The following is a 24,845-nucleotide window of genomic DNA, read 5'->3' as shown; positions in this document are numbered from 1 at the left end:
TTAAACAATGGAAAATAATTAAAGATAAGATGTTGCTTTCAAGGTCTGAAATTGAAAAAAGAAATGGTGCATGAAGAGATTCAGCTTGTGCTTCGAGGGAACCTTTTTACTTTTGGCCCACATGCAGGGTCAATTCCTCGTAATAGAGTACAAGCAATAACATCCAAAAACTCAAATGTTTAAACCTTAAAACAATAACCATGTTTGGCAATTATCCCACCATAAAATCTTAATTCATATGCAAGATTGTAATTAGAAACTAATGTTATTCATTTATTTTTAATTCCATCTCATTTCAATAAAAATAAAACTTATTCTAATTAAACCTTAAAACTAAACCTAACTAACCTAATCTGGAAGGGGAAAAAGCTGCAAGAGAAGGAAGAAGAACGCAGAAGAGAAGGAAGAAGGGAAGGAGAGTAATCCCGCCACCACCGCCGCTAGCTTCTACCTCGACATCAACGCCTCCTCCTCCGATCTGCACCACCACGGCTAGCCTCTGCCTCGATCGACCTCAGCCTGGAGCAAGATTATTGATTTTGGGTTTCGATTACATTGTTCCAAACTCTTCTCCACTTCTCTTTCTCCTTCTCTCTCTTACTGTGTTCGCTTTCTCTCTCTGGGGAAAAGCTTCATCGTCGTCGCAACCATGGAGATCTGGGATGGGGTTTTGGGGTTCTATGGGGATTGTTGGTGATTGGGGGTGGTGGCTTGGTGTGGGTGTGACAATGTCGTTTGAAGATTTGAGTTTTTCTTTGCAAATTTGGATTGTGTTTTTTTTTATGATTATGATGTGTTGAAGATGATGTTGGTGGAAGCTTTAGAAGCTTTGAGGTGGTATTTAGCTACTGTACGACAACTTCCACACTCTGTTGGATCAGAAGTGCAGAAGGTAGTTGAAAATGATTTTGTAGAAGCAAGACAAACATATAGGAGCTTAACTCTCAAAGATTTAAGCAGATTGTTGACTATGGGTCGCCTCATGTCCTTAAGCTTTGGCAAATGGAATAAACATTAGTCAAGCTATGATGTTAAGTATGAGAGATATGAACCCAGTAAGATGGGTTCAAGTGTAGTGTAGTGTAGAGTCTTTGTCTCATAGTTTCGTTACCCTTCTTCAATCCTTCGCCGTAAACGGAATCTGGGTTCGATCCAAGATTTGTGAGGTGTGGAACGTCTGGGTTCTCTTGGTTTGATTTTGGGTTCTTTTGGTTTGATTCTGGGTTTGGTGGTATTTGCAGTTGGGGTTTGGAGCTTAATTGGGGTGAGATGAGTTAATTAAGGCTTAATTGGAGCTGAGATGATTTAATTAGGAATTGATAATGATTTTCAATTAATCATAACATGTGGCATTATTCAGATTTAAAAAAAATAAAAAAGCCACGTGGAAAAGGTGAGAGTGAAAAAATTAAGACACATCATCGGCTGACCCACTTTGTCCTTAATTGGATTAAAAAATAAATTATAGGGACCCAATTTGATGCGAAAATTTTTCAGGCCCTGTAATTAATTCCTTTTACAATTTCAGGGGCCTTCTGATGTATTAAGCCATCATTTGACCCTGCTTTGGAGCACCTTATACGAGTATCTTCATTGTCCTCAAAACATGTCCACTCTAACTCCATTGATTTTCATTTGTTATTTACAAGAAGCAAACAATATGTGTGTAATACTTAGTAGGATGTGCTTTCTCATCCTTGGATAAGAGCATTGTCATGGATTGAGAATCTCACTTGTACAAGAAGACAATATCAAGTAAAACATTATATTTATCTATCTATCTATCTCTTCTATAGATAAACTGAGTTTAAAGAGGATTAACGTTTTTAAATAAGTTTTTACGAACACACTCAAGTTGGGGACCTCATGCGTCATGCTAGATATAGAACAAAATGATCTAACATACAGGAAACCGGAGCAAGAGAACCAAACAGGACAAAATTGTCCAGTTTAGGAGACATCAAAACCCTGCTATAAATAAGGGATTTAATAAGTTGAACCCAAGTTTCAATAACCTTGCTTAAAATTGCATTTGTCAGACTTGTTTTATGGCATTACTGCGGCACCTATGGTTATTTCTTGGGTAAGGCACTCCTCAAGCATCTTTTATCAGCTTAAACTGACTACCACACCCATCAGAATATCATAACAACTCATTGTTTATGATGAAACTACAAATAATTTTAGTAACATTGAAGTTGACAAATAATTTTAATAATCTTGTATCCATAATTTAAAGAACCATTTGACTAGTTTTGCCTTATTGGCCATCCAGTATTGTCAGGGCTTCTTTAAGGAGACTGCGAGCTTCTTCTCTCCTCCTGAAAAGAAAAAAAAAAGGTTAAAAAAGACTAATGAGTTATGACAATAACATAATTTCATACAATATTGTATTAGTAATGTCTACCTATTTTTTCCAAGGCAAAACTAGATCAGCACACCAACTAAACAAACTTACAAATTAGACCAGTCAAGTTTCCAATTCAAAAGAATGAAAACCTTTTTTATTGAACCGACAGCATAACAAGTTTACCAAGATACACTGAGAATTTGGCTTCTTTATAAAAGTTAGATGTAGGAGTTATAAAGAAAATGTAGGTGTTATTAATTCTATTTGCCAAAACGATGGAAAATGAAAATAACTATACACTTCGTCAAAATATGGCAGATAATGTTTCCATTCTCAGTTTTAACTACATTACTAAAAATTCCAGCATTTTTTTAAATCTCCAACAGGTTCAACAGGGTAAAGACTTTCTGTTGTTGAAGCTGGAAAGAAGTGTGAGCTTGTAAGAAGTATTTAAAATTTATTTGAACTAAAAACAACCCTAGACTCAAGAGGGAATGAACTAATTTGAGAATTAAATAATCCATGAATACAAGTATTTCATTGCGGGAACTAAATCAAGGGTTAACAATTATATCATGAGTCATTTCACGGTTCAATAATAGTATGTATGACAAAGATGTGAAAGCAACGAAATTGATAAGGGCTCTCAAATGATAGGCAAGGACTTTCAACCTTTTGTAGCTGGTAGCCTGGTACCATGAGGGAAAAATTCATTCGTTCCTAACAATTAGAAAAATACCAGGAAATGTCATGCATATACCTCTTTATGTCCTCCACTGCTTGTTTACGGCGCTGTATCTGAAGCTCCAAAATGTGAATCAGGGTTGCTCTTGCCTACAGAGAAAATAGATTACGTAATGAAAATTGCAGAAAAGGAAAAAGAGCAACACTGTGCAAGTCAAAGCCAAGAACATTTAACTACAGTTGTATAGAAGATTGTATACCTGATGAGGACGAAGTGAATTCAGAAGGTGATGTAAGTTTTTGAATACAGTAGAAATTTCTTCAACTCTCCTAGCATACTGTGACGGTCTCTCAATAAGAATATCAGCAAGCTCCAATATGTGTAGTTGCAATTCTGCATTAAGTGACCTCAGCTCCTTCTTGAAATCTATAGAAGTTCAATCTTTAATATAAGATGGAAGATATAAGATTTTAAGCATCTTGTAACTGGTTATGATGGGGGAAACTAATAAAAGAGAGAATACAGTATGAACCCTTAATACCTATTTCAAACCACTCACTTGATACCGAATCTGTATTCTATTTTATGTTAGTGACTTAGTGATTCCTCTTTCCTATATTGAAATTTCTGATAATTGATTTGTCATGTAATAGTGATTTTGTATTTAGTGAGACAACCAGTGGCGACAAAAAGTTTATAAGCGAGCTACAAGTGAGCTATGTGCATTACTAAGCAAGGAATCAGAAGAAGCCTTCAAAGGTTAAGGCAGAGTCGTAATGATACCAGCGATGGAACAGAAAACACCAATCATATCACAACATTATTTTTGGAAAGATAACTAAAGGTGCCTTGTTTAGTAATAAATTCATAAACCATTGATCATCTAGAGCAAAATGTGCCAATGTGATGTTCTATATATCATTTATGGGAAAAATATAAACATACCCCTTCAAAGTGCAGTCATAATGGTTAAAGAAGTTAATTACTAGAATTAACGCTTCAAGACCAAAAATCCCTTATGCCAAGGGATGAGAAGCAAGAGACAACAAAACCAGAGTTGACAATCTCTCCACTAGACACCATCAAGTACTTCCTACAATAGAGTGCTATCAAATTAAAAAATACTTAAAAGATCCAACTTTTAAGCCTAGAGCAATGTTGTTAGGCGGTCTATGGCGGAGAGGCTAAAACCCGCCATATTGACAATAATGATGGTGGATGGCGGATATGGCAAGCAGATTATGGCGGATTATGGTGGAAAATCGGCCATGGCAGAGAGCCAAAAACCCACCCTGAGATTCTGCCAGATATTTGATAACACGGACCTGGAGTATACAACTAGAAAATATTGAAACAAAAATAGAAAACCAAAACTACTAGGAAAAACATAATGGTCACTTCATAACATTACGAAATCAAACTGAAATTTAAGTACAGCTAAAAATACCCTACCAATATTAGGCCCCTTGGAATAAAGCTGGCGCACCCCCTGTTCTTCCAAGCTTGGCAGTACATCACTGGTCTACATAAAATAAATTAAAACAAATAAGATGCTATTACACCAAAGGGACCCCAGAACAAAAACACAAATAGATGAATAAAGATTTTCTGAAAACTGCATCTCAAAGCTACAAGCATAGCGGTCAATTCCGGATAGCGACACGTATCGGCCAGCCCAAAAAATTGGATAGCGGTATTGGGCATAGCGGGATGGCTGCTACAGTGATTTTTTATGTATAATTATATATAATCAATAGTTTAATACTATATGCATATAAATACTTGTTTCGGTATAGAAACAATAGTGACGGTGATAGGCTCAAAACCCTAGCGGAGGTAAGGTCTTGTAATAGCCTAGCCGCCTATGTTATAAAATGTCCAAAGTCCTTTCTCAAGGTACAAGTGTTCCCTTTTATAGGTGTACATAGAAACCTAAGAAGTAAGCTAATTGGGCTGTTTGGGCCTTATAACTCTCGGACCAGCAGCCCTTACATCAACCTCCTGCCCTATGGCAGTTGTTATCTCTACCTCGGGTACTAACCCTTGTTCATCCTTCCTGGCTTGGCGGTTTGAGTCGCCCCTTTGACACGATGGCTGGGACCCCTATTGTGGCAAGGGGTCGCGTTCAGTCCAATACTAAACTATGATAAATGTTACCTAAAATTCATAACATTCATTAGAGCAAACAAGTCATAGGTCCTGAACTATAACATACAACTACCACTCAAAAGCAAGGTAAAAAGAAGTTCAAGGTGGCCGTGGTTGTCATCGGAGAAGGGGGGTGGTCATGGTGGTCGAACTACAAACAGCCGAGGTCCAAGGAGAATTGAAAAGGAGTGCAGGGGCGAACGAAATGAGAGGCGCGAGAGTTATTCAGAGGGCTTTGACCTAAATTTTCCCCGGAAGTTCCAACTACCCCCCTAAAAAGGTCGCCCAACAGTTTAAAACTGAGGCCTTTGTGTCATTTTCCTTCCCGCCACATTCGCACCAACCGCAATTTCAGCCGCGACTCGTGCCGCTCCAGCTGCAATCGCTATGCACGATGCAAGGATACACCTTGTAGCAGCAGGAGGCTGCGACATTACACTAAACCGCTATAGCGGTGCGATCACGCGCAATTGACTACTCTACCTAAAAAATAAGAATCCCCGATTTACAAACATAAATTCAACCACTCCATAATTCGCACAATTAAAGTGTACACTAAAGGAAAGCAGCTAAAAAGACGAAAAAACAAAACTTCACCACAAAACAGCATGGCACCCCATCACTATCCTTAAAATTAGCACATTATCCAACTAGATAGAGGTCATGTTTAGATGGCCTTATCAAAGCATCTTATTATTAAAGCATCCCCGACGGATAGCTCAATTGGTAAGAACGGGGGACATATGGGCTCGGCCGGCCCTGGAGAGTGCAATTTATCTTTCCAATGTGCCAAAAAAAAAGCTACTAATTAAAGCACATAAGCTAAAAAATCAACTTCTGCTAACAAAAAATAAAATAAAATTCCCAACTAAGCTAAGTTTTCATTCTGCACAAAAGCACGTTAATTAACAAGAAAATTACTTAAGCTATTAATCCAAACAAGGAATTAGAAACGTGAACACATGAAAAAAAAAACTCACAGTGTAATTGGCTCCGAAACAAACGTAGGTGCCTTCAATTGGGGGTGGAGGCTCGGGAGCAGAGTCTGGGTTTTGCAAGTAATCTTTGTAAAGCCGGTAATAAGGTGGCGGCGGTGGATACGTCGCCGTCGCCATAACCAACCAACTTCTGATCAGAAACCCTTAACGATAGATCATGCACGGCGAGGTCGACGACGGTGACAAGTTCGCGATTAGCGATTTGCGAACGTGAGTCAGAAATGTGAGAACTGGGAACTGAGAACAAAATCACACTTAAATTTCTATGTAAGCCTTTTTTTTTATAAATAAATAAAGAAAAAAGGTTTATTGTAAATAATTTTTTTATTTTTAATTTGGATTTAATTTAGTGTAAAGAGTTTTACTTGTGCATCCAAACACATGCAAAACACAAAACATGCACTTCATATTTTTGATTAAGCTTAATATCAATCATAGTCTTTATTTGGTTGCCAAGCATCCTCCATATTTTTTATGGATCTTCAATCACCAACACTTCATTTGGCTCTTAAAAATTATGGTGCACTACCCACAAACTTCTTCAAGAGTAACTTGATGGTTTGTAGTCTAATTCATGATTTAAATTTTTTTTTTTAAGGAAAATGATTGGATGTACGAAACGAATTTCGTTCCCACTTCTGATTGGTTAATACAAGATACTTTGTTTTCTAACATTGAACGATAATTTCTTTCCACTGATAGTGAACGACCATGTAAACATTCGGCTATTTCATTTGGTCATTCATTCAGCCTAAATAACAATGTTCTTTTTGGAAAGTACTTTGCCTTCAAACATTTAAGCAACATAGAGTCCTGGTTTAGAATTAGCCTCCAACCTTGATTACCAAAATGGAGTCATTGAAGTTTTTAAGTCTCTCTGAAACGCAATCCACCCCATTTTTTAGGTTGGCAAAGATATGTCAATCTCGTCCAATGGATTTTTCTTTCATTGTTCTTCGGCCCCATTAGAAGTTTGCCATGAGAGGTGCTAAATTGTCACAAACACCTTATGGAATCTTGGAGCAACTCATAATATACTTTGGCATAGCTTATGCAATAGACTTTAGGAGTATCCCTTTCTCTAATGCTTTGTTTGGTATTAGAGAGTTAGAGAAGAGAGATTGAGAGAAGAGAGAGTTAGAAGAGAGATGTTGATACTACCCTTGTTTGGTTTGACATGAGTGAGGGGAGAGAGAGATTAAACCGTGGGTCCCACCACCTTTATTTGCTCTTCTCAAATTGGAGAGAATTTTAACAGTAACCACGTGACTCATATATCAGCTTTTATTTGACATTTATGACAACATTTCTGGCGGTCCCAATCTAACACAAAAGTCATCAAACCGCCAGAAAAAAAAAGTCAAATAAATATTTAATATAAAAAATAATTTTTTCTCTTTCCTACCCCTCATTCTCTCTTCTCTATCTCTCTTTTCTTTTTATCATACCAAACAACCTCTAAATCTACTCTATTTCTCACCTATTTCTCTCTACTCAACTTCTCTCTTCTCTACTCTCTCTACTCTATCTCTCTCTTCCCTACCAAACGGAACCTAAGTATCTCTTTAGAAAGGGATAGGTAGTATATCGAGTTAAAAAAAAATATCTCTTTAAAATAAACTCATCACCTTACTATGACTTTTGTTTTTATTGTAAAAGAAATATTGAATACATTATTTATGATAAATTAATAAGTCATTTAGTATTTGAAATATCGAATACGTGTTTTGAAGCATTATGTCGCAGTGGACGGAATCCTTTGAGTAAACATGCTTGAGACCCTCCCCAATGGACCTTGCGTGTCGGTAAACAACATATTCTAAGAATTGTCCCCCCATGATTTTTGAGCTAACCAGAAAATGTGGCATTAGTAACATATTCAAGAAAAAGGTTATAGTACTCTTCGGGGTTTCCAAGATTTTATCATGGCAGAAACTCTTGATTTGCAGGCATGACCCTGGTCAATGTAGTACTTTTTTTGGTCAATTAATCAATGTAGCACTTGTTTCTCAATTTTTTAGCTAAGACAAGGTTATACCTTGCAAGGCTTGATGGCGATGGGAGACATAAAATGGGTGAAGTCTTTGTGGGTATGTCTTATTTGACAGTTGCAAAGCTTTCACCACTAAGGGAGTGTCCACAAACTCAATCCATGATGATGTTTCGATCTAGTCTGAGAAGTTACTTTCGGTGCGTGAGAAGACATCAGAGAAAATGGCGGGGTACGTGTGAAGATTTCGCCATAAAAAAATAAACAATCGCTTGCTAGTTGTGAGGCCAAGGTGACCAACAACAACCTACCAATTAAAAAGGAATTTTTTTTTTGGTACAAGAAAGGATTTTTCTTTCAATAAAGAGAGAAAAATCAGCCAAAACAAACATTAGTTAGCAATTACTTCTAAACCCTAAAATTTTGGGATACAAATTCATTCAAATTACACTTAATTAATATCCATACACAACAAAATTTTAACACTCCGAGAATAAACTTAACCTGAACTTGAGATCATGGTTGACGCTAATTCTTGTTTTATTGTTTTTGGTTCTTAGTATCGGTCTTATGATTTCGATCCTACAATTTTCATTTTTCAAAATATGAAAGTATGAAAGAAGGCAAGGTTGGCCAACCCAAATAGAAATGCCTTTTATCTTCTCAAAATATAGAAGTGAATGTTGATCTAGCCAAAGGCAAACATAATTTTACATATCTCGAAGCATAAATGAAGAATTGAAGAAACTAGAATTTTGCCACGTTGAGTTTAACGTGGATAAAAAAAAGCATGATTAGGATGCATTGACTTCAACGTGGATCTGCGCCGAGTTCAATAGAAATCAAATCGCGCACCAAGTGAGACAACGTTATTAGCGGATATTCCAGGCTAACCATGTTCAACGGCTAAACTGAAGTAAAGAACAAGAGAATAATCACAAGAAATGGTGCAGCAGAATATTCCTGTCTAACCATGTCTCTTTGCTAACTGAACAAAATCTGGAAGCAATCAAGGAGTTGACAAACAAAAAGAGTCAACCAACTATACCCTGTATACACTCGCTAATCCAAAAATCATATGTACGGATTATACAGTGCAGTGATGATGATCAATCAAGGACCTCAACTTGAAGAACAACTTCCATATAAATATGGAAGTAGTAAGAAGCTCAAGGGGTGACAGCAATGACAATCCGTCAGACAGAAAGAATTACATACCACAATTCTAATATAAAAAACCCTCCAGACACCACCTCAATTGCTGAACTTACAAGTTGGCCTACGCGCAGTTAGCCCTTTGCTATTTTCCCTGTTTTTACAAACCCATAGATGTAGAAGAATGCTAAGTTCATCCCCCGCGAGACGAGGACTCATCAACACCGACTTCCTAATTGTAAATCTTTACTGGCTTCTCAAATGTGTGGCGATTCTGAAAACAAAACACATGTGATTTGAAATGGTGTGACAAACAAAGATTTTCCAACCTCAAAACTAATACCTAGTGACAAGAACCAAACAATCAAAAGACCAAAATGTACTTAAAAAATCAGTTTTTGCAAGCAAACTAACCAACCTGATTAACAGCATATGACCTCTTAGGAGCATTGTCAGTATGCTCCAAACCAAGATACTGCTCCCAAGCACCATAAACATCTCTTCTCTGTCACGAAGTACAGTAGAAGGGCAATGTAAACATAATCTGAGGGTATGAAAATAGTGCTAAATATCAATTGAATTATTGAAATAAATAAATAAATAATCACCTGAAAACGATTGGATACGATGTCAGAGTCCTGGAGGTATTCAGGACGGCCTAATGCAAAAAAAGCAAACTTCCACTGGCCAAACAAGAAATATTGAAAAAATTAGGCAACCTAAACCAAGTATACTAACCAATATTTACTGCATATATTTATCCTATAATACATTCATCACTTAACAAAATCTCAAAATGTAAGAACCCTAATATGCCCCATAAAACTCTGAAAGAGGAAATACCTTTTCAAACTCATCATCAGGAACTTGAAGTTTCTTCTGTATTCTCACTTTAATTTCAGTTAAAGTCTCGCCTTCACGTATGACCAAGAAAAAGGGTTCCCCAAAGTTCTGAATTTGCTGTACACATCAAATGCAAAACTCGGTTACTAGAGGCACACAATTAATATCAGCACAAGTACCAAAACAATTACTAAAAACTGTAAAAAGCTAAATGAATCAATTAAAACTACATACCATTTGGTTCTGGGATGTGTCTTTAGTGAAATGATACACATGGATTAGACGATCATGAGGACCAAGATTTTTCTCTTCTTCTGGAACCTGTAAAAGTTGTAAACAAAGAGACTCGTTCATTTTTTTACAGGAACTATGGGGTAAAAAGATGCAACTGCGTATTTAGAAGAAGCCAAAGTGCTATTATGAACATATAAAGGCAGAAACACATGATGGACTGAAATCTATTCTCCTCCCTTCCCACCCCACACACACGAAGGAAGAAACAGATTGTTACCTCCTCTGCACGCAATGTCCAGTATTGATCATTTATGGTTTCAATCTTTTCATTGGGAGGGAAAACCTGTACAAAAGAGGCAGGTTGAATGAATCTATGTCAATAAGAAAAATGGGATGGTGTGTCAAATAGTTAATTGCAAAGCCAGTAATACAAGCAACTGAAGATCACGGGCCAATACCATTTTTAGTATGTTCAGTCCTGACTCCGCAATAATTTACTCAGAAAAATAAGTAAGAATAGTAATAAACCCAGTAGCAGTTCGCTGAGAGGTATCTTCCTACCTTGTATATCTTGTGATAGAAGACTTCAAGCAGCCTAAGCTCAGCATTAGGATGAGACAACTCAACCTATAAAAACAGTACAAAAATGGGCATGGCATATCTAATTAGGTAATTAATTAAAAAATCATGAATTGAGGAAAAGTTGACAACTTCATATCAAAAAAACTGCTACTCAAACAATACTGCAGCTACAACTGCGCAAAACAGGCATTTTTAAAACGCTAAATGTAGATGAAACCATAAATCATAAATTCATGTTGGGTGCATTTCTATATTCTAATTGCAATGTCATGTAAATATCATTATACAACGTAAGCAAGTTAACGAACTATAGCAAAAATCAGATAAAAGCACCTTTGTTTTAAGATCGTCAAGGACATCCCCCACAGTGCTCTGTTTTGGGAGCCTGATGGTATGACTAACCACCTGAATCAACAATTTAAAAAAAAAAATTAAAAACAGAAACACAAAACAAAAACTTGAAGAATTGTTAACTGTACTCACTTCATCCTTGGTAGCATGATAAAATGCAACTTTCAGAGTTTTCAGACCTTGTAACTCTGGCAGAGGTATGTCAAGTATTTCATAGTATAATATATCCGAAGTCTGGCATACAAGAAAGGTATAAGGTGTTCAATTTTATAATAATAAACATCAGGAAGGGTTAAACTATAAATCAATAACTACCTGATTGTAATGAACCAGCATATCAGATAAATGATCCACCCCTCTGTACTTTATAGGCTGGGGTTTAGGTTGTTGAGAGTAGCAGTTGTGTGGGGTAAGCCTAATTTTGGATGGATCGTCCAGGTTAAGTTGTTGGGCTACTTTCTCCACCACATCATCATATGTATACAGCCTTGACCTGGACATTAATATACATAGAGTATGCGTTAAAGACGTTATCATAAGCACAATATATAACTTGAATGTTCTCTAAACTAAAATACTGCAATTGTATTAATATAATGATTTACTCCAATAAATTCCATAATGCTTACATCTCCAGGCAGAAGTCATCTTCTTTAGGTTTATCTAACGAACGAAAGTGGACAACCTAAAATATATCAATTGAAGACAATTTCAGCAGATATCTTATTTGTTACACATGATGCAAGCATGAGCACAAAGGAAAAGAGGAAAGTAGAATGATTCCAGCATAACAGCATCACACAACAAATCAGTAACTTTATTTTTTGCATCACATACAAAACAAATTTCCTTAGTTGAACCCCAAGAAGAAATTACCTGGCGATTGTGCACATATTCTAAGTAAGAAGGCACATCTGGATAGCGAACATGTTCCTCACTATCCATTGCAGGAGCTTTCTGAAAGCATATGATATCTCCATCTTCTAGCTGCATTTTAGAAAAACAAACCAATAAGCCAGCCAATAAACCAATAATCACGATACAGTAACTCAATGTGCATCAATTGTACATATTTACCTGGCTTGCTCGAAATGTTAATTTCTTGTCAATAGGCTCACACATGACATTTGGTTCGAACTTAATTTCCTACACAATAACAGGCACAGTTAATGCCACGTGACTAAAGCTGCTTGTCGAGATCAGAACCTGAAGATGCCACAAAAATAAAGGTCCTTTCCCTTCTGAAAAGGCATATGCAACGAAGATAAATTTTCATGTATCATGAGGCACTATTGACATTAATGACCAGCAAGCTTAATTACTGAAGAACTTAAACCATGACTGGTTGACCGAGCTTAGTGGGTAAAGAAGCATATGGCTTCAGATCATAAAAGGATGAACTATTTTGATATTTTTAAGTTATACAACAGATAGATATAAACCAGATAATACAAACCAACCTCATAAAGTCCAATCTCTTCGTCAGGATCATAACCAGCCATTTCATTTAACCTTGTTAAGATTTCTGATGGCTTACCGGTACTCTTCACAAAGAGCCTTCCAACATAACTGCCATAAAAGGGAAACATATTTAATTTCAACCTAGGCCCACCATTTATCCAACATACGTTAAAATAAAGAAATTACTCAGTACCGTAGCTCCTCTTTTTCAGGATCATATAACTTGAAAAAAAGAAGTATATCGTCCTTTGTCTTGTCAGATGGTGCAATGGGACGTAAGTCCTAAATAATAATGTAGTTTGTCAACAGGATTGCGTTTTGATAATAATGTTTCATGTTACCAAAGTGGCATACAACTTCTGTAATTTAAATGTTACCGGTCCAAGCTCCACTTCCAAAAACAACTTCAATTCTGCATTGTGAACCTTGTTTGAAACCTCTCTCACTTGTCCAACCTACAACATGTATCAGATTGAGAAAAAATAATTAATTACTTCAGATCAAAGAGAAATTGTTGTCGCAAAATTGAGCACAGAAAACAGGCAAATGTGAATCACAAAACACTAAGCACTATCACAGGAATAAGTGCAAAACTATAAAAAGTCATGTGATCCAAAACAATCAGTAAGAAAAATACTTGTATGAGTTGCATTTTGGATTCATTTTCAAGAAATAAAAAGAAGCTAGCCAGTATGGGGAAAATAAAACAACTAGAAAGAAAATAGAGAGCCAATCAACTATTGGGTCAGCCCAAGATAGGAAATCTAACAATGTGCAACAAGCTATGACAATCCATCAAGGTGAAAGAGTAGAATGAATTGAAGTAATAGTGGTAAGGATTAGTTGGGGTAGCTAGGGGGATATCAATTAGATAAATAGGGGAAATAAGGATAGAAAGATTCATTTTATGAATTTGATAACTTGTGTGTGAAAAGAGAAATCCTTTGCCAAGGGAAACCCCTTAGAGGAGAGACATCTCCCCTATTCTCAATCATTTATTTAATAAATTTGTACTTCTCTTTTGATTCTTTATATCAATTTCCCACTTCTTTTTTTAGTTCAAATCACAATCAATTTGCCATACAGCATTAAACAGATTCAACATAGCACATAAATTTGGGGAAAAATAAGTTCTTTTTACAAAACGACTATTTCCCTAAAAGCGTGGAAGTATGAAACATGATAACCAAAGATGAAAAAGTCATAGGTAAGAAGCTTGAAGGGGTTATATGAGCAGAATAATAAGGAAAAGGTTCCAGGAAAAAAACTTTACAGATTGTGCTTCCTCAGCTGGTGTCAATGGTCGATTGGGGCGATATGTATGGTTTTGACGCTTTGCCCATAGCCAAAAGCGCTGGAATTGAACTGGTATGCCAAACTCTTTAGCAACCTCTTCCTGCTTACCACAATCAGAAATCAAAGAAAAATATCAAATCAAATCAAACAAACAAACATAACGCATCAATTGTGTAACCTTCACCAACAAATAAAAATATCATTTAAGACCACAAAGAATCATATGACATTCCAACTAAAGCAACAACAGTTTTATAATTGAGTACTGTTTCAAAAAAAAATCTCCGAGGATGAAATTAATATAATGATATGCTCTTTAGGAGTTCAAAAACTAAAGTTTCCCTAGTCCCATGACTCCCATCATATCTGAGTAAAAATTTGAGAAGATAGTGCGAGAAATTAAGGATTCATCCAAAAAGTAAAATGACTAGCAGCAAAAGCACCAGCCAGAAATATCAACCATAGAAGTCTATGACATTCAATATTCCCAATTCCTAAATCCCTCTCGGATGCATTCAATCCTATGACATTCTGGTAACTCTTCAACTGCTATCATCCACAACGGAAGGACAGAGGATATCTTAATACGCCATTAAATACATTGCAAGAAAAATACAAAACTAAAGTATATACCCCCCCCCCCCCAATTTTAAAACACATTAATCTAAAAAATAACCATGACATGGAACTGCTAACTTTCACCCTATTTTGAAGAAGAAAAAATTATACTTAGAAACATCAATAATGTAGTTCCCTGCCCATGGATAATCTTATATTGTCTCCCTCTTGAGTGTATTATCAATGTGGTGTAAGGCACTCTATGTCAGAATATTTGTTAGATATAAATCATTGACGTGCTTTCATCTATCAACTTAAGCTTATGGGATTACTCATTTAAGCAATGATGTTAAGGGCCAGTTTGTGTATGCTTAAAATATAAGTGATTAAAAGGTTGCATAAAAAAGTTATTTTATTATAGGACAGTTTTTAAAAAGCACAAATTACAAATGGTCGTGTACAAAATGAAAAAGTGCTTTCAGTTTTAAAAAGTGATTGCAGATCATAATATAAAAATGTAGAAGTGCTTTTTTCATATAGAATTTCATTGAATGACATAAAAAACACTTAAGATTTAAAAAATATGGATGAGATTGTAAAACTAAACGAGGTAGTGTCACCTAAAAATAAGGAGTTTGATTCTCTCTCGTATGTTACAATGGCTATTTCAAAAGCTACTAAAATATTTTCTACTAAAAATCAAATTTCTAGTTTATTTTTTAAATTTTGCTTTTGATCATGAGCATACTCAATCTGAGACACTCAGACCCTAAAACTTCTATGACTAAATACTAAATAGTTATGACTAATGAGATCAACAAAAAAAGTTAAATTTCTTGCAAGGTAGGATGGATTTGTGTATAGTCCTCATTTCAAACCCCAACTGATTATTGCATGAGGGGACATGTTTGATATAAAATCATTCACATCTTTTTTAACCCGACATATTAAACTTTTGGAATTGTTAGATTATAACAATATCAATCTGTCTGTTATTAAAGTTTTCCAATGAAAAGTGACAGTTTAACAAGAAATATTTGCTTTGGAGACCACATCGAGTCAAAAAAAAAATAGTTGGTATATCATGCCAGGTCAATAGACTTAGCAAGAGAGCTAAAAGTGTGACTAACGATGTTACCTTGAAAAGGTTAAATGACATCTGCTTTTGGACACGGAAACTCCTCACTTTGTCATGGTCTACGAGATCAAAATATATATCCTTTCCAATCTGCTCTTTAAGGTCTTCATTTCGTGCCACCTAAGAAGTATCATATGTTACCAGTAATATCTAGATACAATATGATTGAGTAGCTCACAGCATCTTCATAAAAACAAACAATGCTTAATCCTAAGTTAAGAAATAAGAACCTTTATAATAGTGTAGAGGTGAGCCTCTGCCTTTTCTTTCTTTTTGTGCTCTTTTTCTTCCTGTTCTTTCTTCAACCTCTCCTGAATTAACACAATGCAGAAACTCAGTGCAGATAGGGTTTGAGAGAGGTTGTGAAGTGGAGTTGTGTGTAAATTATGGAGAAGACAGAAGAGATTAGGCCTTTAAAAATGGGTCCGGTCCATCTGTTACAGCTTATAATGTAAGCAGGGCTGAGGAGGAGTGCGACTCCCAACTTGTATTGTCTTAAAATTATAAAAAAGAAATAATGAACAGAATTTTTTAATTAAATAATTAATCATTGTATTAAATTGACAGAAGGCGAGCGTTGAAGGCTCCTTGTGGAAATCACGAAGACACGTTGATATTTATTACGTATGACATGAATTTCCAGTCTTGAAAAATTGTTTTGAATTATACATTATAACTAAGACTTCTGAAAATATAATATGATAATAATTATGTTTATAAGAACTGGTGCCTTGACCGGTTCAATAACCGATCTGTGGTTCTGAAAACATTGATTTACTCTGAGCCCTAAAGCACATAAGAAGACCCACTTACCCTTAAATGTTCAGCAATATCTTTCTCATCCACATTGCATATTACTTTGTCCTTGTCAGCTTCACGTATATATACCAGCATATATGCATTTGAATATTTGGTGAATTTAAAAGGTGTGTTATTGAATCCAGGATTTGTCTGGGGTAACTGTTAACAAGTGATTGAATTATTAATAAATATCCAAATGAGTAAAGAGACCAAATGCCACTGCCAATGGAAATAAAACAGTTACCTCTTCCTCCCCACCATATTGCTCCTCTAGTGCCCGTTTAGTATCTTCTTTTGTCACCCTCTCATCATCAAATTTGTACCTGAGAGCAAGTTATATATTCAATCAAATCATGCAGTTAAGGGCTCGTTCAGTCAGTCAGTAACAAGAGCAGTTGAAATACAAAAAGAATGTGAAAGGCCTCTCAGTAGGTTGCATGTTATACCCTAGCTCAGTAAAACTATTATTAGAAATTTAGGATTGTAGATCACCACCATTGCAAAATGTGTAAACTGAACAGATTTAGTCTATGACACACTTCATAAAATTCGACAGAGCTTCTCTAAAGTGAGACTGTCAACAAAGTGATAAAGTGAGGGTGGACAGACTTGGAGTTTTACGACTTAAGATTACAATGCACTTTAAATCAAATCAACAGTGGATACACCCTCACTTTCTCACTTTATAGACAAACACATTGAGTTCGAAATTTTTTTCCCATGCAATTAAGGTATTGATGGAGGTAGCTAAACACTCACTATAATAAAACACATGAAAGTTAATGAGCCCGAAAAAAAAATTAAGGATATGCATATGTTCATTTTGTGTTGTACTTAGGAAAGGAGCAACGAGGCAGTTCTCAGGCATTCTTCTGCTAAGTACTGAATAAAGTGAAAGTAGCTATGAAGGTTCTATCATTGTAATAAAATACTCCACTTTCCCCTATCTTACAACAAGAACCATATTTATGTTAAATGTAAACATTATGTTTCGTGGTGCACCACTCGGTAAATATTTTGCAACTTAGCATATTTGATTTCACATCGTAATTGTTAATTTATTTCAATGATCACTACCAGCTGTTTGTATAAAATATTAAAATCAGTATTCAGTACAAAGATCTGAACTCAGTAACTCCCACAAGGCCACAACAACCTTATGTGGCATCAAACAAGGTTTGTTATTTCCAAAACTGATCACACATCAGAACATCTACATGATATACAAACATACAGTACACCTCACTCCTTACAAACACATACAGAAGAAAAAAAAAACAGTCACCTATACAGTCTCTCCACACCCTTTCTCAAACAGATACTTTTCAAGATTTGAGATCGGGAAAAAATGAAACAATGTTCATTCACCCAGTTTATGCCATGTAGCTAGTTATGTTAATATATGTACTCTAGAAACTCCAAGCACCACAAAAGCATTTGATGAATGCAGCAAAATCAGCATTTAAGCAGATTATTTAGCATGGCCTTGAGTCCTCATCACATTAATAATAGAACATAGCTCCTAAGTAAACAGTACAGACCCATGAAACCTATTGTACATACCACTGATCAGAGAGAGTCGGCCGGATAAAAGCATAATAATGCCCACCATGCACACCACCACTGTGAACCAAAACACTGGAGAGGAATTCCAATATGTCAGATATTGAACAACAGAAATTAAGATATGAATTTGCATTAAAAAAATTAAAAGATAGTAGCAGAACAATCGACAACATCAGCAGAGAAACAGAAATTATAAATTTTATGTGCTGCTTTGATTAATATTCTTGATGAATGACACTTTCATACTAATGATCCAAGTTTTCCTGTTCCAAAATGATTTAAAATAAACTACGAACTTAATTTGGAAGGACCTAGGAGATGCATCTCCCTAAGATTAATTGCTTTCTTCTTTCCATTCTCTATCCTCACATCATTTTCTCCTTATTCTAATTTGCCTCATTTCATCACTGTTGATTGTAGAAGTCACCAATTGATTGTAATAGACTCAAGTATATAGGTAAAATAAAGAAAAATATAAAACAATAATGGCTGCTTAAAAAACAAATAAAAGACGAACTTGGATATCATACACCAAGTCACGAATACTAGATAAAGTATTACAAAGTAAGCATAATAACTAAAGGAATAATGAAAGAGATCAACAAGTCACTAGCAACCAGCCCTAAATCTAATGCAAAAAAGATGTATTATCAATTATGCACCAAACTTCTGAAACTTCTGTTGAATATTCTAAGAAATTATTTTCAACAGATTCAAGTGCTTCCACTATATTACCTATGAAGTGTGTAAAGATTGCGGACATTCCTATCAGCATCAGGTGATAAATATTTTCCATCATCACGATCAAGGTCAAGTTCCAAGGGAAACTCGTAACGATCGTTAATCTGCAAGGCAAGAGAAAATCCAACGTTCATTTCTAGGAAGAGTTCAAACCCCATCAAAAGTGAGTAACTCAACGACCGAGAGTCCGAGACACAGAATCTCATGCCAATAGCTAATGTCTATGCTCCCCCTTCAGTGTGTCCAAATGATGCACATAAATGTTGAACATGGATATACAAGAAGAAAATAAAACTATCATAAAAAAAGCAATTTCAAAAAAAAAATACCAGAAAAATGCCTGCCATTAATTCTTTTGAGGTATTCAATATCCAAAGGCATCATTTCCTCCAACACAAGATACATAACATAACACTTTATTGTACTAAAGGTGTTGTGAATGGATGCATACTGCAAATAAACAAGGGATGTTACACCCTTCCCGACTATCCTAATAGATATCAATGAAATTATCTAGCATAACTAACTAGTCAGATCAAAATAATCTTCGGTGCATTGTATAACAGCGCTGGAGTAAACTTTCTGCATCTTACTCTGGCCAATATCCAATAAAACCAATTACAGATGCATTCTGGTGAAGTAGCAGAAGTTCTAAATATAAAAGAAAGAAAAGGAAGTACCAAGAGAAGGAAATATGGCAAAGCAAAGGTCTATTAGACTACCAACCTTTACCATAGTGTCCCGCATAAAATCATACTCAAATCTTTTCAGCTGAAGCTGCAGAACAGGAGGAAAATCAATAAATAGGACACCCTTCTTAGCATCCTGAAAAAGTGAGAATACGAAAAATCATTAGTTAAAAAGTGCAACTAGATTAAAAAAAATGCTCATGCAACTGCACGGTAAATTTAAAGAACATAAGGTGATATCATGACAATGCTCACAGCAAATAAGCAAAATATTAAAAATACATGAAACAAAAAATAATATAATATTATTAATATATGAATCTGGGGGATAGGTAAACTAAAGAGGAAAGAGAGGCATGCAGCATAATCTGTGTGTTAAGCTACATAGCAGAGAAAAGGTTATATAAATAAAGAGAAATAATTACAGAGATTATAGTATCGCTTAGTAACTATGATGTACATATATATACTATAATTGCGGTGCTTTTGCACGCGATTAGTAAATATGATTTAGATTCCCCAAATTTGAGCTAAGAGTAATTGCCTAAGCCAAATAAGGTCATAAGTAGCTGATGTCATGGAACAATATTCTACTTTAGCACTTGATCTTGCTATAAAATTCTCTGTATTTTACTTCTGGGTGATCAAGCTATCCCTAATTAATACACTATATATAGAAGTCAATCTTCAAGCAAGGCAAGAACTTGCCCAATTAACATCTAAGTATCCAACAACTTCGGTATACTCATGTCTTCATACGTAAGATTTTTTCCTACATGCAAATCAACGCATCCCACAAAGACAAGGATATTGTTTGACCCTATGATCAGTTAGTCCGGGAATGAGTCCAGGACCTCTAGCATTGTTCTGGAAAACTTTGTGCGCTTCATAACTCCTTCTATCTTCAATAAAAACCAATATTATCTTGTGACTTCTGAACCAGTTATACCATATTTTCATAGGCGCACCATTATCCAATAAGCAAACATTAAGTTACCGTGACATGTGTGCAATTTTTCATACATTCACGATGGCAAGGTTCACAAACAATAGTAACAATGAGCAATACAAGTCCACACACAAAACAAAAGGGTTAGCTTCTCAAAGATGATTTTATTACAAAGTAGATTAAAAATTTGACAATTGAAACCAACCTGCAAACCATATTGTTCAGCATGATACTTGTTGTCCCCCTCAAGAGGTTCAACTTCAACATACTTGTCAAAGGAAGCATAAACATCATGACAGCCTTTCACATCAAGTTGAAGGTCTGCCATCCATCAGTAAAACTATATTAAAATCAAGTGGCAAGGTACAACTAAACATAAATTAACTTTAGCGTCATCATAAAGTACCATAAAAGGACTCCTTTCTAGTTGATTTATAGTCCACATTGATGCACTCAATATAGTTCATATGGTGCCCTTCAAATAATTTCTGTATAGTTCCCTCAACAACAGTTCCCTACAGACAAAGTGAACATAATCCATAATGCATTTGAGCTAGTATTTCACCAATATAGAATTGTGCACAAACTATAAACATCTAGAGGTCTTTCTGTTACCTTCATTTTGTCTTCAAGTTTTTCACATAGAACTCTATTCAGTTCTTGAACATCATGTTGCATGAAAGAATCATATGTATCCCATCCAAAAGATTTTGTCAGCTCCTTTGTTGCAACACTGGTGTCACTATATTGGAGCTTGTAGAATAAACTTTGCAGAGCCAGAGGAATGCTTCCAGCGGGCATATCATTCTCCGTTGTTGGCATATGGTATACAGCCTGAAATATAACATCCAGGACTCAGATTCCTCATTACTTTCCAGTCAAACAAGAGAACTTCAGCCAAAGAAAAATATATATACGAGAAATAGAACCAGACCTTTCGAAAATAAGGTATATGGTACAGAGTTTGGAGTAGAGAATTCATATAACATGTAGCTCCCTGGTTCTTCAGCCCAACATAGCCAGTCTCCTTTTTTGAATCATAAGTCCAGTAATCAACAATCCTACGAACAAGAACCTCGGCTTCAACTACAAGAGTATCATTCAGAAGATACCCTCTACTGGGATCATACAATTCACCAAGCGGCATGAAGGACGTGAAACCCCAATCACTTTCTCGTGCATTGAATTGATGCTGTGTGTCTACATAGAGTAAAACAAAGTTACAGAAAAGACACATGGCTATGCCCAAAAACTATTACCACTTCAACATTCTATTCTCTATTTCCAATTCAAAAATGAAAAGGTTTCATAGCCAAAAATGAAAATGAAAAGGTTTGAACGAAAAACAAAAATTTATATGTATTCATTAAATGTAACACTTTCGGTAAATACTTTCCAATTTGTATTTCTTAAAGGGTGCTCGTTAAGTTAGCAGAATCTGTGTTTTATTAACATGTTGCCACTAACAAGTTCATTGAAGACAAGTAATATAACTATATCAAGATTTAGATCCAAAGTTATTAGGGAAAGAACACATGTACAAGTGGTAATTTTAATTTTAGTAAAAAGGTTTAATGAACTAAAATTTCAATGATTGAGGAGGCAGAAGGCATATGAAAAGAAACCAGTTTTGTTAGGTTTTAAATTTTTTTTGATAAACAGAAGCCTTTCCCCACAAGGTACAAGAATAAATGGCTAATAAGAAATGGCATAGGAGATGAGAATGATATACAAAGAGGTGTTATTATGGGGATTTTATAAAATCAATCTACCACAATCATTCAGGCTTCTCGGTGAAAAAATAGTATTGCAACAAATAGATCTCAATTGTAAAATTTTCCTCCAGAATGCAAATAACATCTTAGTATCTTACAACATTTGTCACTTTTAAGTCCAGCAATTCCCTTTTCTACATACATGCATGGTACTTCATCTTGTAACAGGAGTAGGGAACAAACTGAAGAAATTACCTTTTCTCACGGTGTATTTATTCTGTATTTGATTAACTACTGCCAAGCTAAACTGTGCATATCTACTCCAACCATAGGGCAAATTAGTTGAATCTGCGACATCCAAATACATGGACAGATAGTCCACATTGTTCCCTTTTGGGAAAATAAGTACACGCCTGCTCAGTTAAAAAAAAATTAATCAGGAGAGATCACTGAAGATAAATATACAGTAACGAACTAATAAGACAACAACAACAAAATTGTTCTCCCACAAGATAGAGTCGACGACATGTGGGTCAAACAGCATCATAATGCCCTATCGTAAATCATATCTAATGAACTAGCAAAATCAACAACATGAATTCTTTCAAGGAATGTGTAAGCACATTACCATTTATAACCACCAACAACAAATACTTCTGAATAGAGCTTTTTCACATTCATCCTGGAGAAGTTGTCAATTCTCCACGTGAACCTTGATTGTGGAGGCTCCTCGACAGGCTGACTCTCCACAGTGGGGGCAGCTTCAGGTTGAGCAACAACTAATGTCCATCCACATAAATGAAAAGAAAACAACTTAAGTATCATGCCTTAAATTAGCTGAGAACTTACAGGGGAAGGGGTGGGGCATATAGTGACAATAATTAAACGAAACTCTCTAATTGCTACCCGTGAAAGACGAGAGAGAGAATAAAGCAACCAATAGATTCAAACATTGCAAACTGACAAGTAATTACTCCCTCCCCGAGAAAAAAAAAACGAAAACCTAGAACTCCTATACCAATTTACAACTCAGTTCTTCTCTCTCTCTTATTCCTCGCTAGCAAACAAACAATGCATGAAGTGGTCACATAGTGTCAAAAACCGAACGAAACTCTCTAACTGCTCCCCGTGAAAGAGGAGAGAGAGAAAATAAAGCAACCAATAGAGTCAGTCATCGAAAATACACAGACATTCCAGAATGCAAACTGACAAGTAACCGAAACCCGAAAACCTAGAACTCCTAAACCAATTTACAACTGAGTTCTTCCCTCTCGTTATTTCTCGCTAGCAACCAAACAATGCATGAAGTGGCTTCATTAACTCATAAACCAAAATGACAATATCATCTAAACAGCAGTAAATGCAGTGCCAAATAAAGGGGGGTTTCGTTTCACCGTGGATCGAAAGAAAAACAAAGCAGTACCTTCCATGGGTTGGTGATTATTCTCAGGCAAATCCGTATGCGGAACAAGCATCTCTTCATCCTCCTGCTGCTGCAAAAAAGAAAACCCAAACAAACAAAAAAACCCATCAACCAACTTCGGATCCACCGAAAAACCAAACCCCAACTAAATCCCCTTCAAAATCGAACCACGAAAACCATCGAAATTGAAGCGGAATTACAGTGAAGCAGATCAAAAACCACACAACAACCCTTAAACGAAAACCCCATAATCACTACCCCCATCATCACTACCCAAAAATGGCAACGGAATTCAGTTAATTCACACCCAAAACGCACCATTCATGAAAACGAAAACAGAATCACGCACAGAAGTGAAAACCAAAAGTGAAATTGAAAACGCTGCTGCGAGTGATTGAAACACGAAATGGAGAAACCAAGAAAGAGTGAGGTTAGAGAACGTACATCAATGGGAGCAGGAGTCATCACGGTCATGGCGATTGCGGCAATTGACCTCGCAAAGCGTTGCTTATTCGCAGAGAAGAAGAAGAAGAAGAAGAAGAGAGAGAGAGAGGAGTGTGTGAAAACGAGATCACCAGAAGCTATATTGCTCTCGATACGAGAGGGAGAAAAGAAATGTCTTTCGTTTTTATTTGGGGATTTGGGTATTTTTGGTATTTCATCATGCGCTATAGTTCTAACTTCTAAGCCCAAATCTATCTATTTCTTCATTCATAAGAAAATCATAGGTTAACTTAGCTCATTTTATGATATTTGTGTATATATAGTCATACTTGTAAGTAGATCATTTTAGGTAATTTTAATTTACTTTAATGAACTTTGCAAAAAAAATATCATGAGTTAAATATGTTTATAAGCTTTTTATGGACTTGTTTCAATGAGTTTTTAGAAGCCTTACAAGTAAATGTGTTAAATGTGTATGTGATGAGTGTTCAAATAAGGAGGATACTATATATAATTTGTTGCCTTAAGGGATTGTGTTGTTGCAAAAGAACTTTTGACGGGGTTAGGCTTTTACTTTAGTTTTTCAACTTTCATCCATAATTGTGCTCGAACACAGATTGCTTTTTGGCATTCCGCATTCATCATGTGGAAGACCACACGTTTCCAATAGTTATTTTGTTGGATTTGGCGTTAGCGTGATAATGAGGTCTTTGATGACTCTGAATGGT

General features: G+C 35.7%; 2 protein-coding genes across 3 annotated transcripts; both read right to left on the bottom strand.

The window, feature by feature from the left end:
- Positions 1–1,949: 1,949 nt before the first annotated feature.
- On the bottom strand, positions 1,950–6,435 carry LOC130733433 (mediator of RNA polymerase II transcription subunit 7b). The gene is made up of 5 exons (XM_057585606.1): positions 6,164–6,435; positions 4,488–4,557; positions 3,295–3,461; positions 3,111–3,184; positions 1,950–2,321 (listed from the first exon to the last, which is right to left on the bottom strand). The coding sequence occupies exons 1-5, from the start codon at positions 6,296–6,298 to the stop codon at positions 2,261–2,263; spliced, it is 507 nt and encodes a 168-aa protein (XP_057441589.1). The 5' UTR covers positions 6,299–6,435; the 3' UTR covers positions 1,950–2,260.
- Positions 6,436–9,103: 2,668 nt separating this feature from the next.
- Positions 9,104–24,284, bottom strand: LOC130733432 (ubiquitin C-terminal hydrolase 12-like). Of its 2 annotated transcripts, none has more exons than XM_057585604.1 (32): positions 24,118–24,284; positions 23,674–23,743; positions 22,879–23,029; positions 22,506–22,663; positions 21,470–21,735; positions 21,151–21,369; positions 20,942–21,050; positions 20,741–20,856; positions 19,624–19,722; positions 18,892–19,001; positions 18,154–18,228; positions 16,835–16,913; positions 16,603–16,749; positions 16,020–16,100; positions 15,790–15,909; positions 14,071–14,193; positions 13,175–13,252; positions 12,991–13,079; positions 12,797–12,905; positions 12,414–12,482; positions 12,213–12,323; positions 11,966–12,021; positions 11,652–11,829; positions 11,469–11,570; positions 11,319–11,390; positions 10,965–11,030; positions 10,681–10,746; positions 10,404–10,490; positions 10,170–10,286; positions 9,935–10,009; positions 9,745–9,831; positions 9,104–9,600 (listed from the first exon to the last, which is right to left on the bottom strand). In XM_057585604.1, exons 1-32 carry the CDS (start codon positions 24,145–24,147, stop codon positions 9,559–9,561), a joined length of 3,357 nt encoding a protein of 1,118 aa, XP_057441587.1. In that variant the 5' UTR covers positions 24,148–24,284; the 3' UTR covers positions 9,104–9,558. The 2 variants fall into 2 exon arrangements, with proteins under 2 accessions (XP_057441587.1, XP_057441588.1); XM_057585605.1 differs by having other exon boundaries at positions 23,674–23,740.
- Between the last annotated feature and the right edge of the window lie 561 nt (positions 24,285–24,845).

The sequence above is a fragment of the Lotus japonicus genome, chromosome 1 (assembly GCF_012489685.1).
Source record: "Lotus japonicus ecotype B-129 chromosome 1, LjGifu_v1.2".
NCBI lineage: Eukaryota > Viridiplantae > Streptophyta > Magnoliopsida > Fabales > Fabaceae > Lotus > Lotus japonicus.
This window is presented reverse-complemented; position numbering and strand designations above follow the sequence as displayed.

Coding starts and splice junctions, on each gene's coding strand:
- LOC130733433 (XM_057585606.1), bottom strand. CDS start 6,298: ATGGCGACGGCGACGTATCCACCGCCGCCACCTTATTACCGGCTTTAC. Junction 3,462..4,487: donor TTCCAAGGGGCCTAATATTG/GTAGGGTATTTT, acceptor GAACTTCTATAG/ATTTCAAGAAGGAGCTGAGG. Junction 2,322..3,110: donor GCAGTGGAGGACATAAAGAG/GTATATGCATGA, acceptor TTTTCTTTTCAG/GAGGAGAGAAGAAGCTCGCA.
- LOC130733432 (XM_057585604.1), bottom strand. CDS start 24,147: ATGACCGTGATGACTCCTGCTCCCATTGAT. Junction 23,744..24,117: donor TGACTCCTGCTCCCATTGAT/GTACGTTCTCTA, acceptor TCTTTTTTGCAG/CAGCAGGAGGATGAAGAGAT. Junction 14,194..15,789: donor TGTCATTTAACCTTTTCAAG/GTAACATCGTTA, acceptor TGTGGTAAGCAG/GAAGAGGTTGCTAAAGAGTT.